Consider the following 13544-nt stretch of genomic DNA (forward strand, 5'->3'; position numbering starts at 1 on the left):
TCTGTACTTTGCTTTGATTTTTCTAAGATTTTTATTTCAGCAGATCAGCACAGTGCTCAAACAACATATTTTTGGCACAAACACTAAAACTAAAAACTCTTTGGGACTGGAATAATACCACGAAAAAGAAGACTTTTGCCTCCCACTGCCAGCAGCTTACATTCCGGAGAAGGGAAAACACAGCTGCCCACATTCAAACAGGAGAGAAAGAAAATGCCTCCTGTTGAATCTACTTGCTGCATGAACTGCTGCAAACTTCTACAAAGGATTGCTGTTCTTGAAACAAAGTTATTTGCTGGACTTCCAAAACAGGCAAAACACTCAGCAGACCGTCATCATGGACCCCCTCAGCATACAGCCGGTGAGTCCCATGAATCTATAGAATCTCAACAGTTTATACCAAGTGAAGAGGAACAAGCCGAAACTGATTGTCACACTAATCGATGGCACAAACAGGGAGCGAGACCCAAAGGCAGTAGAGACATCAGATTGTCACGAGTTTCTCGTATTGTCGATAGCCCCCAGGGTTCGGGAGTTACGGGTGGTTAAATTCGCAGTCCGGCGCCGACCAATCAAGCGATCCCGGGGGGCTACCGACGCGCGGAGGGTGGCGTTCGAGAGGGCTCCTTGAGCTGAAGGGATCCCCCGAATTTGGTGGAGATCCGCCGGCGCGTTCGCGACATAGTAACACTAGTCAACACTTTCACTTCAGTAAGGAGGTCTCTTGTTCAGGCAGTAGCATTGAAGTGTTGTCTTATTCGACCGCAAGTGCCCTGCGAAGTGGACTTCACATGAAATTCCTTTTTTTACTCCCTAATATCGGTATCGGTCCCGAAAAACCCATATCGGTCAGGCTCTATTAATAACCACAAACAACCTGGATTTTATGTTTCTAAACGAAACATGGCTAGAAGACAGCTGCAGTGCAACGGTCCTCAATGAAACGACCCCTCCTAACTTTACTTTCATGAGTGTTTGCAGGACTGTTAGGAGAGGTGGAGGTGTAGCTGCTCTATTTAAAGATGTCTATCAATGCAAGCAAGTATCATTTGGTCAGTACTTGTCTTTTGAATATCTAGGGATTGTGTTGAAAGGTGCTCCACGCATTCTGTTTATTATTATTTACAGGCCTCCAAAATACTCTCCAGCCTTTGCTGAAGAGTTCGAAGAGTTCATATCAATGATTTCCTCAGAGTTTGACTGTTTTGCTATTGCAGGGGATTTTAATATTCACAATATTCACATAGAAAACAAAACTACAAAAGAAATTATAACTATTTTAAACACTTTTGACCTGATTCAGCATGTGCATGAACCCACACACAATCGTGGACATACTCTAGATTTAATCATCAGTAGAGGTCTAAACATTTCATCCATTGTTATTAAGGACGTAGCACTATCTGATCACTTCTGTATTTTATTTAATATATTGATCTCTGTTACCACTGAATCTAGATCTGTCTCTGTCAGAAAGAGATGCATTAACGAAAACACTAGTGTGCTATTTATGGAGGCTTTATTTCTTAACACCAAGCATTTCTGCAGACTCTGTTGATCTTCTCCTTGATTCCTTTAACTCAAAAGTTAAGAATGTTATTGATGATATTGCTCCTATAAAAGTCAGTAAGAAGTCTGGCAGACAGAAATCAGCTTGGAGAAAATCAACAGCAGTTCAGAGTATGAAAAGACAATGCAGAAAAGCAGAACGGATGTGGCGGAAGACGAAACTTGAAATCCACTATAGCATATATAAAGACAGCCTTCGTGCTTTCAATGTGGAACTAGGCAAAGCTAGACAGTCATTCTTCTCAAACCTTATAAACAGTAACTTAAACAACACTCGCACTCTTTTTGCTACTGTTGAGAGACTGACAAACCCCCCAAGTCAGATTGCCAGTGAAATGCTCTCCGACAGCAAATGCAATGAGTTTGCTTCCTTCTTTTCTGAGAAGATCAATAATATCAGGAAGGCGATTAGCACATCCCCAAGTTATGCAGAGGTTAGACAGATTCGACCACAATATCAAAAAGAAGATACTATGTCTGCTTTTGAAGAAATTGATAGCAAAATTTTGGAAGAAATAGTACAGCACCTTAAATCGTCAACCTGCTATCTTGACACACTTCCCACATATTTTTTCAAAAGGGTGCTTAACTGTTTGGAAGCAGATCTCTTAGAAGTGGTGAACGCCTCACTTCTTTCTGGGACTTTTCCAAACTCCCTGAAAACTGCAGTTGTTAAACCCCTTCTGAAAAAGAGCAATCTTGATAACACCATATTGAGCAACTATAGACCAATATCAAACCTTCCTTTTATAGGAAAGATTATTGAAAAGGTAGTCTTTAATCAGCTGAACAAATACTTAAACTCAAATGGATACCTGGACAATTTTCAATCTGGTTTTCGACCGCATCACAGCACAGAGACAGCGCTCATTAAGATAATAAATGATATTCGCTTAAATTCTGAATCTGGCAAAATATCAGTGCTGGTACTACTAGATCTCAGTGCTGCGTTTGACACTGTCGATCATAACATACTACTAGAGAGACTGGAAAACTGGGTCGGGCTTTCTGGGATGGCAATCAAATGGTTCAGGTCATACTTAGAAGGGAGAGGTTATTATGTGAGTATAGGAGAGCATAAGTCTAAGTGGACGTCCATGACATGCGGAGTCCCACAAGGCTCAATTCTTGCACCGCTCTTGTTTAGCCTGTATATGCTCCCACTAAGTCAAATAATGAGAAAGAACCAAATCGCCTATCACAGCTATGCAGATGATACCCAGATTTACCTAGCCTTATCTCCAAATGACTACAGCCCCATTGACTCCCTCTGCCAATGCATTGATGAAATTAACAGTTGGATGTGCGAGAACTTTCTTCAGTTAAACAAGGAAAAAACTGAAGTCATTGCATTTGGAAACAAAGATGAAGTTCTCAAGGTGAATGCATACCTTGACTCTAGGGGTCTAACAACTAAAAATAAAGTCAGGAATCTTGGTGTGATTCTGGAGACAGACCTTAGTTTCAGTAGTCATGTCAAAGCAGTAACTAAATCAGCATACTATCATCTCAAAAACATTGCAAGAATTAGATGTTTTGTTTCCAGTCAAGACTTGGAGAAACTTGTTCATGCCTTTATCACCAGCAGGGTGGACTATTGTAATGGTCTCCTCACCGGCCTTCCCAAGAAGACCATTAGACAGCTGCAGCTCATCCAGAACGCTGCTGCCAGAATTCTGACTAGAACCAGAAAATCTGAGCATATTACACCAGTCCTCAGGTCCTTACACTGGCTTCCAGTTATATTTAGGATTGATTTTAAAGTACTTTTACTCGTTTATAAATCACTCAATGGCCTAGGACCTAAATACATAGCAGATATGTTCACTGAATATAAACCTAACAGACCACACACACACACACACACACACACTACAAGATACAGCTTTAAAGTGCAATATGCTAGGATTGAAGAGTATGGGTAGTGCAGTGCAAGGTATAAATTCCTCACCCTGGTCTCCTCATTCTCTGGACATGCCCTGAGTCTGGTGTGTAGAGTGGAAGGAGGAGGTGACCTCTGAGTGGTATCTGCCACCTGACTCATGGTGAGGCTCATTTTGGGATTGAATGTAAAAGGGTAGAGTGACTCGGATACATGCTTCTGCTCATCTGCACACTGAAAAATAGAATGGAGAACTGGATTTAAACTTTTCACTATGCTTTGAGGTCATTTTTAAGTACTAATAAAATAGTTTACATTGTTTGGTGCATGTTCATATCATAAATATAATTTAATTTAATATAATATATTATAATTTAATATAATATATTAAACTTTTTAAAACTTGATTGATTAAAAGTGATAGTGAGGACATGTATGTTACAAAAGTTTGTTTTTCAAATAAATGCTGTTCTTATTCATTAAAGAATCCTGAATAACTGTATCACAGATTCCACAAAAATATTAAGCATTAATATTTGTATAAATTCGGAACTAAAACATTCAGAATTGACAAAGACACCTTGTTTTCTGAGATATGTATTTAGATGTACTTTTGTGTACGTACAGCCTGTAGCCAGTGTTGTGACACTATATGCAGTCCCCTCTCTTTGACAGCTTTGTATTCTTTACTGTTGTCTCCCACTTTACCCTGGTAGATGTAATGAGTGACAGAGTCATCACACGACCACCTATAAGAGAGAAAATCCATTAGACTCCACCCCTTTGGTTAAAAACAAATCTACTGTATCTCCTACCAACATCTCAGATGACATTATTAGATTTAGACTGATTCATAGAGAGTAAGAGTCAGAGATTTGGCATTTACCTGAAGTCTGCGCCAAGAGAGGCAGCCACTGCATTGAGTTCACTCTGTTTCTTGCTTAATTTCTTGCTCACACACACCACCACCCCACTGAGAGGAGCTGCAGCCTTCTGCTCTACCTGCATGGTACAGACACACCTGTATTTATCTGTATTCACACAGAGGTTGTGTACCTCAGGTTCAGGCTCTTTTCCCAGTTGTGGACAGGCAGGCATGGCTGCAAGGCTTGTGGCATGGCTGCGGTTGCTGTTGGCAACTGCAGCTTTAAGGTTCCTCTCAATGATCTCTGACAGAGGAGTCTCTGCCCCCTGATCTTGCTGAGGCTTATTACCAGGAGTTTGTAAATGGTCAAACACATCCTACAACACAGACATACCACCATATTACAAAACGTAGTTATTTAGTTTTATCTTAAAGGGGTCATATGATGCAATTTCAAGTTTTCCTTTCTCTTTGGAGTGTTACAAGCTGTTCGTGAATAGATAAGATCCCTAAAGTTGCAAAGACTAAAGTCTCAAACCCAAAGAGATATTCTTTATAAAAGTTAAGACTGGTCCACGCCCTCCTAAAACGCCTTGTTCAAACACGCCCCCACATGTCTACGTCACAATGCAAATACACAAAACAATGTTCTTTTTAGCAACATCATATGACCATTTTAATCATTGTGCACTTCTCTCTGACCCACAGAATTAAGGCTGGTTTTGCCATTGTATCCTCTATGTATAATTCCGGTAACACTTTACAATAAGTTTCATTAGTTAACTACTTTAGTTAACATAAACTAAGAATAAACAATACTTCAACAGCATTTATTAATCTTAGTTAATATTAATGTCAACATTTATTAATGCATTATTAAAATCAAAAGTTGTGCTTGTTAACATTAGTTAATGCACTGTGAATTAACATGAAATAACAATGAACGACTATTTTCATTAATTAACATTAACAAAAATGAATAAATACTGTAATAAATGTATTGTTCATTGTTTGTTCATGTTAGTTAATACATTAACTAACATTAACTAATGGAACCTTATTGTAAAGAGTTACCATAAATATTAAGAATTTAAAGTAAAAAATTATAATGCATGGATGAATCATTCACAGTAAAACCAATAGCATTAAGAATATATATATATAGGGTCATGTTACATACATGTTCTTGGTTCTTACTGTGTACAGTTCATTAGTGTATGCATTAGTGCAAAGCTTTCTCTGCCTTTGTACTGTATTGTATTGCGCTACGTTTCCTTGCAAAATGCAGCCTTGATTTCTACAGCAGAAATGGAAAGGCAATCAAATCTTTAATATATGAAATCAAATCTTTTGTTCTACTGTTAGGTTGTACATAATATAAATGCATTGTGAATGATGCTTCATGTTACCTTTAAATAGATGCATAATACAACAGTGTTTCTGTGTGTTTGTTCAGTCAGACTGTCAGATTTCCAGCAGCCTGACAGTGATGAGGAGACGGAGGAAGCGGCCATCAACAGGGTGATGAAGCGGGTCTGTGATATTTATAATATCAAAACAAGACGTCCTACTAATAGTCTTTGTCTGTGGATCCATCTAGAAATCACAAAAGACATGTTTACTGCAGAAATGAAGATATATTACCAGTCCAAGTTTGGACACCGAACTGGATTTATTTATTTTCTCATGATCTTGAAACCCTTTTGATTTTGAGCAGTAGTTTTGTAGACAAATATAAATGAATTGCAAACATTTTTGTAATGTCCAGATTGAGCAGAGCTGGAGTCTAAACAAAGAAGAAGCTCAAATATTAGAGTTTGATCACTACATAATTCCCAGACTTCTGACTGTTATTTCAGAGTTTCACAACTTTACTGTGTGTTATTCTAACATGTGGAACACATATTCCAACATGTCTTGACATAAACACTTCTAAATTAGGAAATAAGAAGTCATAATTGTGAGATAAATAGTCATAATTATGGGATAAAATTATAACATAAGTCTATGAGCCAGAAAGTCAAAACTATAACATAGCAAGTCAACTATGAGATTACTTGTAATTATGACAAGTCAAAAATATGAAATACTAAGTCAACTGAGTAATAATTGTGACATAAAAGTAAAAAATAAGACATGCGAAGTCATAATTATGAGATAGAAAGTTGAAATTATGACAGTCAACTATGAGATAAATAGTAATAATTATGACATAAAAGTATAAAAATTACATACTGTCATAATTATGAAATGGAAAGTCTAAATTATCACATACTAAATCATAACTATGAGATAAATAGTCATAATTATGACAAAAAAAATTAATTATGCACTAAGTCATGACTATGAGATACGACTATTTTCATTAATTAACATTAACAAAAATGAATAAATACTGTAATAAATGTATTGTTCATTGTTTGTTCATGTTAGTTAATACATTAACTAACATTAACTAATGGAACCTTATTGTAAAGTGTTACCATAATTCTATATGTAAATGAGCTCTCTTATGATTGGCTAACTCCTCTGCATGTGAAATGGACCTCATTCATGAAACAGAACAAATTTGTGTGTAAATCCATTGTTACGTAAACTTTCGAATTCATGAAAATGTTCGTATTTTCAAAATGTTAGTTGGTACGAAAGAAATGTAGACCTGCCTCCTACCATGTGTAAATGGTGCGTTAAACGTTCCGTGTTCTTTTTGGCAAACTGATGGCAGATTTTTGATGAACTGCCATAATAATATTTTACAAGTTCGTTTGCTCTCTTTTTTTTGGTAGCTGAGAGTTGATAACTATTAAACCAACCATCCTACTTGTACAACAACTACAAGTTAATATTACTGGTTACAGCATATTTATATTCAGTAATATTCTTCAAAATGAGATACTAATAATACATTACTGCCGTGGATATTCCAAATCATAGCAACCAAAGAGTCTCAGATGGAAAAATGCTGTGCCACCAAAGCATTCTCAAGCACCACCAGATGGCCGTTTTTAAAAGAGTGCCTGGCATTTCTTCAGCTGGCTAAAAAACGCTTTGGTGGACACACGTTAATTGAATATTTATTGTTAGGCATATGGCCTATTAGTCGTTTTTGCATTTATGAAACATACTGGAGCCAAACCTGAGAAAGGAGTCCAGAATATTCCACTGCGTTCCTGGACACGTAATTTATGTAGTTGTAATTCATAGGCGGGGATTATGCTAATTGTGAATGAGCGGGCACGCACACCCTACTTACAAATGATTGGAATTCATTAACCTGTTAACCTGCACCCCCCATTTTGGGACTCACAGCTAAAAATAACCTACCTAACTTAAAATTGTAACAGTTCCTGACTTCAGTGTGCTACACACAATTTTGGTGTCTTTGGAAAGAAGATCCTTTGAGCTTTACTATCCATCATCTGCTCAAAAAGATAAAAAGTTATAGACACTGAAGTGCCTTGAAAAAAATTGTACCACACTGAATTTTTTTTATTTCATATAAAAATACATGAAATCAGTCCTGGAGCAATCCAGAAAAGTAATGGGTTGAAAGTCACATGTCTCATGAGTTTATATTTCAAATCTGAAGAAGATATCATGAAAAATTAGATTCCTTCCATTTTTCTGAGACTTTTCCATTTTTCCCCCAAAACACACTCACATACAGTGTTGCACATGCACGTGTCAAAGTCGAAACCCGGTGAGGGTGTTTTTATATCACTGTATTTCTGAAGCAAACCGATTAAAAAAAGTTATGGATGTCATTTTCATTTAATCTTGCCTGTAATGCCTGAGCAGTTTGTGAGCGCAGCGCTTATTTGATTACAGCCATTACCGGGGAAACCTCTATCTCTCCCGCTTTACAAGCGCCTCCTGCTGGCAGAGAATGAATTTGCATATATATGCCACCACAAATAGAGTGCAAGTCTGTGGGAAACACCGCTTCTGTTATGAATATTATTCAATATTTTAATTTGAATGTCGGATTGAAATGAACATCAACAGATGACAGGTGCGTCACAGCGTGCGTTATGAGCCGTCACGAGAGAGCGCCAGAATTCAAATAAACAATATTCCGCGTATCTTGGATTTTTTTTTAGTGGATGGTCTCATTCTGTTTGTGACGCTGTATGCTACAAAACCATATTGTTTTTTACTACCAAGATGCAGTTTTTTGAGCATAAGTTATTCCATAACGGCTACAAACAGTAACTGTCCCCGAAGAAATGAGACGTAAACAAAGGAATTACCATCCATATTACAACGTTATTGTTTCGTTGGACTAAAAGTGCTCTATGGGATGTTGTTCAGTGGACCCTTACCTTTCTAACTAAACCGGGATTTACAGCAGTGGATGCGTTTGTGACTCGTTATTACGATGAATCTGGTACGTACTGCGTTTTGATTATGCATGTTTTGACGTACTGCTTACACAAATGTAGCAAATACAATCTTTATAAGCTTTCCATTGAAAAACAGCGATCTATCGTCGATGCTTGAGGCTTAGACCTTTAGAATGATATATAGTTTGTCAAGATTAATTATGTCCCTTTTCATTTAATCTATTCGTAAACATTGACACGTGTAAACAAAGAGCGTTCAGTGCGCGACGGCATCCAGGTGCGGGTTAACAGGTTAACATACACGTTTGACTATCAAATCTGATGTTTACGAAGCGTTTGTGAATACGGAGGAGAGTTTACGGTCTGTTTTACGCACAACTTATATCAGTCTATTAACAACATTTTTAACCGTAAACAAAGCAAAGATGCTTTATGAACCTGAAATTAGATCCCTTCCCATTTCCAGCTCACCTTTGTGTTAAATGAGGGTCCGAACAGTCTGTCTCTGCTCAGGAATCGAGAGGGAGTGTCTAGTTGGAGGGAAGAGTCTTTCTGCAAGGCTCCTTTAGCCTCCTCCTGTCCTGGGGTGGCCACATCCGCCTGTTCCTCCTCTCCCTCTCTCAACTTTCTGACCGCTGAGAGGACAGTGCGGCTCTGAAAGCGAGCCATGTCCAGAGGGGTGATGGCAGCACTATATTGTGGGCCCAGTAGTGGTAGCTCTGGGGAACGATGATGGAGACGCAGAGGTGGCAGATCTTTCTGAGATGCTCCAACAAAACTGTCCTCAGTTCTGTCTATGTAAAATCACAAAGAGGACATTTTATATTGGTGTATGACATTTCTTAAATTGTGTTAAAGGTGACCTATTATGCAAAAATCACTTTTATAAGATGTTTGAACACAGTTGTGTGGCCACAGTGTGTGAAAACAACAAGCCTATAATGGTAAAAGTCCAACTCTTTTTTATAATCCCAATAAATCATAAACAGTCTCTCCAAATGAGCGGTTCCAGATTTCTCCCTATATTGACATCATACTAGGGAAAGTCCCGCCCATTTGTGACGATCTCTGCCCTATTAGCATAGACCCCGCCCTGAGTGAGAAGCAGCAGTCCGCCATTACTGTTTTCTTGCTGTAGCTGCTGAAGATACAATGTCAGCGCCAAAGAGGCATTACAAGTGTTGTGTTTCGGGATGCACCAACGAACATAGGAGTCTCCATAGACCGCTGAGGACAAGGTGGTTAAATTTCATTTTCGAAGGAAATGTCCCGGGAAAAAAAAACAAGGGCCTCACAAACAAGGGTCACTTCAACGCTAGAGTTGTGCAAAGTTTGCTTCTGAATGAGGGATCGATACCAACGCTTCGTGCACGAACGTCAGCTCCAGACAAAGTAAACATCACGCGTTATATTTTGTTTTCCAGATTGCCTTTCTGAAAGAGCTTCTTGGTACTCTGTAAGGCTAATGTTGCTAAAGCTACCACTGTCTCTGCCCAGGTTTTGTGAAGGTAAATTTAAGACTTTTTAAGACCAAATAAAGAAAATTTAAAAAAATAAATGAAAGGAGACACAGAAATTCATCAAAATGAAGTGAATTTATTATTAAAACAAGAATTTCTGCCAGTGGGGTTAGAGAAATTACCTTTTAAAAGGAAAAACAAGTTTATTTTTCTGATCCTATTGGCAGATATTTGTTCTTGTTTTAAAGATAAACTTACTTCATTTTGTTAGGAAACAAGACTTCATATGTTCATTTTGCATCTCAAGTAAATGTATCTTGATTTAAGGATGTTTAGATATTTGTATTGGAAAACAAGACAAAAATACTGAGGAAGACATAAAACTTGAAAGGACAGTGAGCAAAAGGTCTCACCTCGCTCCCAGGTGTTTGGCAAGCTGAATGAGAGACTCTCTCTCAGCTCCAGTGAACTGACTGACAGACAGCACACAGTCTTTGAGAGGAGAGAAGCCTTCTCTCACTACTACTGGAGTGAAAAGAGGATGAGAGGCTAGCGGCAACACGCACTGCTGCTCCACACACATGGCCTGAACACACACACACAAACACAGACCAGTAGTAATAAATAAACATCACAAAAAGTATCATGTCCGTGCATAAACTCAAATGTATCTTTCTTACCAGCCAGGTATCTGTTGCAACCTCATCTACTGTGGCCTCCACATCACAGCCCAGCAGTGGCACGATGGCATAATGCGCCACAGCTCTCGAATGGCCGACCAAGATCTTCCCAGCGTTTTCCATGACTAGCTCTGAGAGCTGAGCTTCAGCCTCGGCTCCAAAACCAACCAAGATAAAGCGCTTCCATGAAAACAGGCCACCCTCTGAGGTTACAACCAAGGTGGAGTCCTTCCCTGCAGGTGGAGGCTCTGGAAGCAAAACGCTCTGCCTACTGCTGGTACTATTACTGGCCTGAGGTAGCTCCACTACAGAAAAGACAGGCAGGGAAGAATGAGGGAGATAGACAGGTGTAGACAGAGGAGAATTTAAATATCTATCAACTCACCCACAGTCTGGTCATTCTCCATGTATTGCGATAGCAGGTCTTCCTCTGCTCTGGCTTGTCGGCTTGGACTAGGGGCAGGAGGGGGAGCTACAGAGGGTCTGGAGGCACGGGGGGCGGCTTTGTGAGGAGCAGGCATATCAACAGTGGCTGGGGCAGGGGGCAGGAAGGAGGGGTGAAAGTAGTCATCCTCTGGGAGCAAGGAACCACGGGAGAAACTGTCCAGCAACCACTGCACAGTCACTATATGTGGTCTGAGGGGAAAAACACATGTCTGAGAAGCACATTTGAATTGTTTAAATTGTACCTTCTTCTGACCAAAGGAGGCCAACTTGGATAGGAAGGATCCATCTGAACAACATGTTCCATGAAACTTGTGTATTCGGCAACTAATTCCACCTCAAAGGTCCTCATTATAGCAACTTGGACAATAAAGATTGTTTAGTGTTTTTATTGTTAAATAAAAAAACAACAAAAAAAACAATACAGTGACATGGATTTAGACTGACTTGTGAGTGGCTTTGTCAAGGAAGACTTTGATCCCCTGATCTGGTTCACCCATCACTATATGTGTCAGCTCTTGGCTGGGCTGGTTGAAGCGCAGCCCTCCGGCAGAGTTCACCATCATTCGCAGTTTCTCCAGTTTCTTTCCTGATAAGCCACATAGGTATAACTACAAGAAAAAAAGGTGAAAAAGTGTCAACGACTGAATTTTTTTTTTTATGGTTTCAGATTCAACGTTTAAATTGACACAAATGCAACAGGATATCACTTTTAAAGGGGTCATATGACGCGATTTCAAGTTTTCCTTTCTCTTTGGAGTGTTACAAGCTGTTCGTGAATAGATGACAAAATAATCACGTCATATGACCCCTTTAATCTAAACAATGTCCCAAACCGTTTAGTTTTACTAAACATTTAAGTAAAACTAACCTTACAGCCATCCAACAGGTCATCAACTCGACAAACAGTCATGTCAAGGCTGATTCCTTCTGTTGTGAGGGCTGTTTCATTGACATTCACACTTATATTGGAAATATGGCTCAATCCCAGAAGTGAGGGACCTTCTGCACAAACAAATGACACAAAGAAATATACATCTGTAAACTTAATAAATCAGACATTGGAATTAGTTATAATTCTAATCAACTCAGGTGATATGTTTTATTAAATAAATAACAATTATAACACTTAACTTGTATAGGGTCAATATACACACTAGCTTTCGAAAGTTTGGGGTCTGGTAAGATTTTTTTTTTAAAATTGAAATAAGTCTCTTATGCTCACCAAGGCTGCATTTATTTGCTCAAAAATACAGTAAAAAATGGTAATATTGTGAAATATTATTACCGTTTAAAATAAATGCTCTCTATTTTTTTAATATTTTAAAATGCATTTATTCCTTTGATGGCACTAGGGCTGGGGGATATTTCCGATTTTATAGATTAATTCAAATTTTATGTTTTGCCATGATTTTATTTTTTATAAATCGAGGAATCACGATTTTGAATAGAAATATTACCAAACGTTAGAATTAGACACTAGAAAAGAATGATCCAAACGCATGTTGGCGCACATGATTAACCGCCCACATGTGACGCGCTCTGTGAAGGACCACAAGTAGAATATATCACTAGGTAGGTGCCATTCACACTGAATGAGCTTGTGTTGACAAAGATGCAACGCGAGCAGTGGAATAGGAAAAAAATGCAGAAAGATGGGATTTGAACTTCTTTTAACTTGAGCTCCGCGTTTTTAGAATGTCGTTTCATGCATGAGAGACGCTGCAGGAGACACGAGAGCAACAGTCGAACACATCCATGTTTACACAGAAAAAACTATGGAAAATCGAATGAAAACCTGTAAAGAACTACTACTGTATGTCTGAAATTTCATGTTTGCATCATGGTGACAGGCTGTTCATTGTTCATAGCTAATAATAGTCTACTGGTGTTATACCTTCAGTTGTTTTGAATTACCTTGACTTTTGAGATTTTTTTAAAGCATTCTCTTCGCTGCACTCTTCTCTTCTCATTCAAACTGTGTGTTGCGTTTGGTTACAACAGTCAAGATGATGAAACTCTCTCCAAGATGTTCCTATAATTATACTTGATCTGTAGATAAAGATCCGTGGTTTTGCATAAAAGGACTTTATCTTGCTGGAGTTTAGTGCTGTTTCTAAATCATATTACTTTATACCGGGTGTTTGTTAGATCAGAACACTGGAGTAGAGAGCACTATGAATTGTTCTTCATGTGCACAGTATTTTCATGAATACATGGTTGACCTGAAGAATGAAAGTTATATCATACACTTGGAAAATTATGAGCTATATCACTGCTTATCGATACTAGAGGTGTGAC

At 38.5% G+C, this 13544-nt stretch overlaps 1 protein-coding gene across 1 annotated transcript in view; it reads right to left on the bottom strand.

The window, feature by feature from the left end:
• Positions 1–12156, bottom strand: part of LOC107722022 (DNA topoisomerase 2-binding protein 1-B-like) — a 33454-nt gene extending 21298 nt beyond the window's left edge. Inside the window, exons 1-10 of the mRNA XM_016530250.1 lie at positions 12115–12156; positions 11691–11854; positions 11185–11435; positions 10800–11104; positions 10533–10705; positions 9131–9449; positions 4508–4693; positions 4338–4453; positions 4077–4200; positions 3521–3685 (exon numbers count right to left, since the gene is read on the bottom strand). Coding sequence (XP_016385736.1) covers positions 3521–3685; positions 4077–4200; positions 4338–4453; positions 4508–4693; positions 9131–9449; positions 10533–10705; positions 10800–11104; positions 11185–11435; positions 11691–11854; positions 12115–12156 — 1845 coding nt within the window. The remainder of the gene's footprint in view (positions 1–3520; positions 3686–4076; positions 4201–4337; positions 4454–4507; positions 4694–9130; positions 9450–10532; positions 10706–10799; positions 11105–11184; positions 11436–11690; positions 11855–12114) is intronic.
• Positions 12157–13544: the final 1388 nt, after the last annotated feature.

Source organism: Sinocyclocheilus rhinocerous, unplaced genomic scaffold, assembly GCF_001515625.1.
Source record: "Sinocyclocheilus rhinocerous isolate Xijiao unplaced genomic scaffold, SAMN03320098_v1.1 scaffold754, whole genome shotgun sequence".
In the NCBI taxonomy this organism is placed as follows: domain Eukaryota; kingdom Metazoa; phylum Chordata; class Actinopteri; order Cypriniformes; family Cyprinidae; genus Sinocyclocheilus; species Sinocyclocheilus rhinocerous.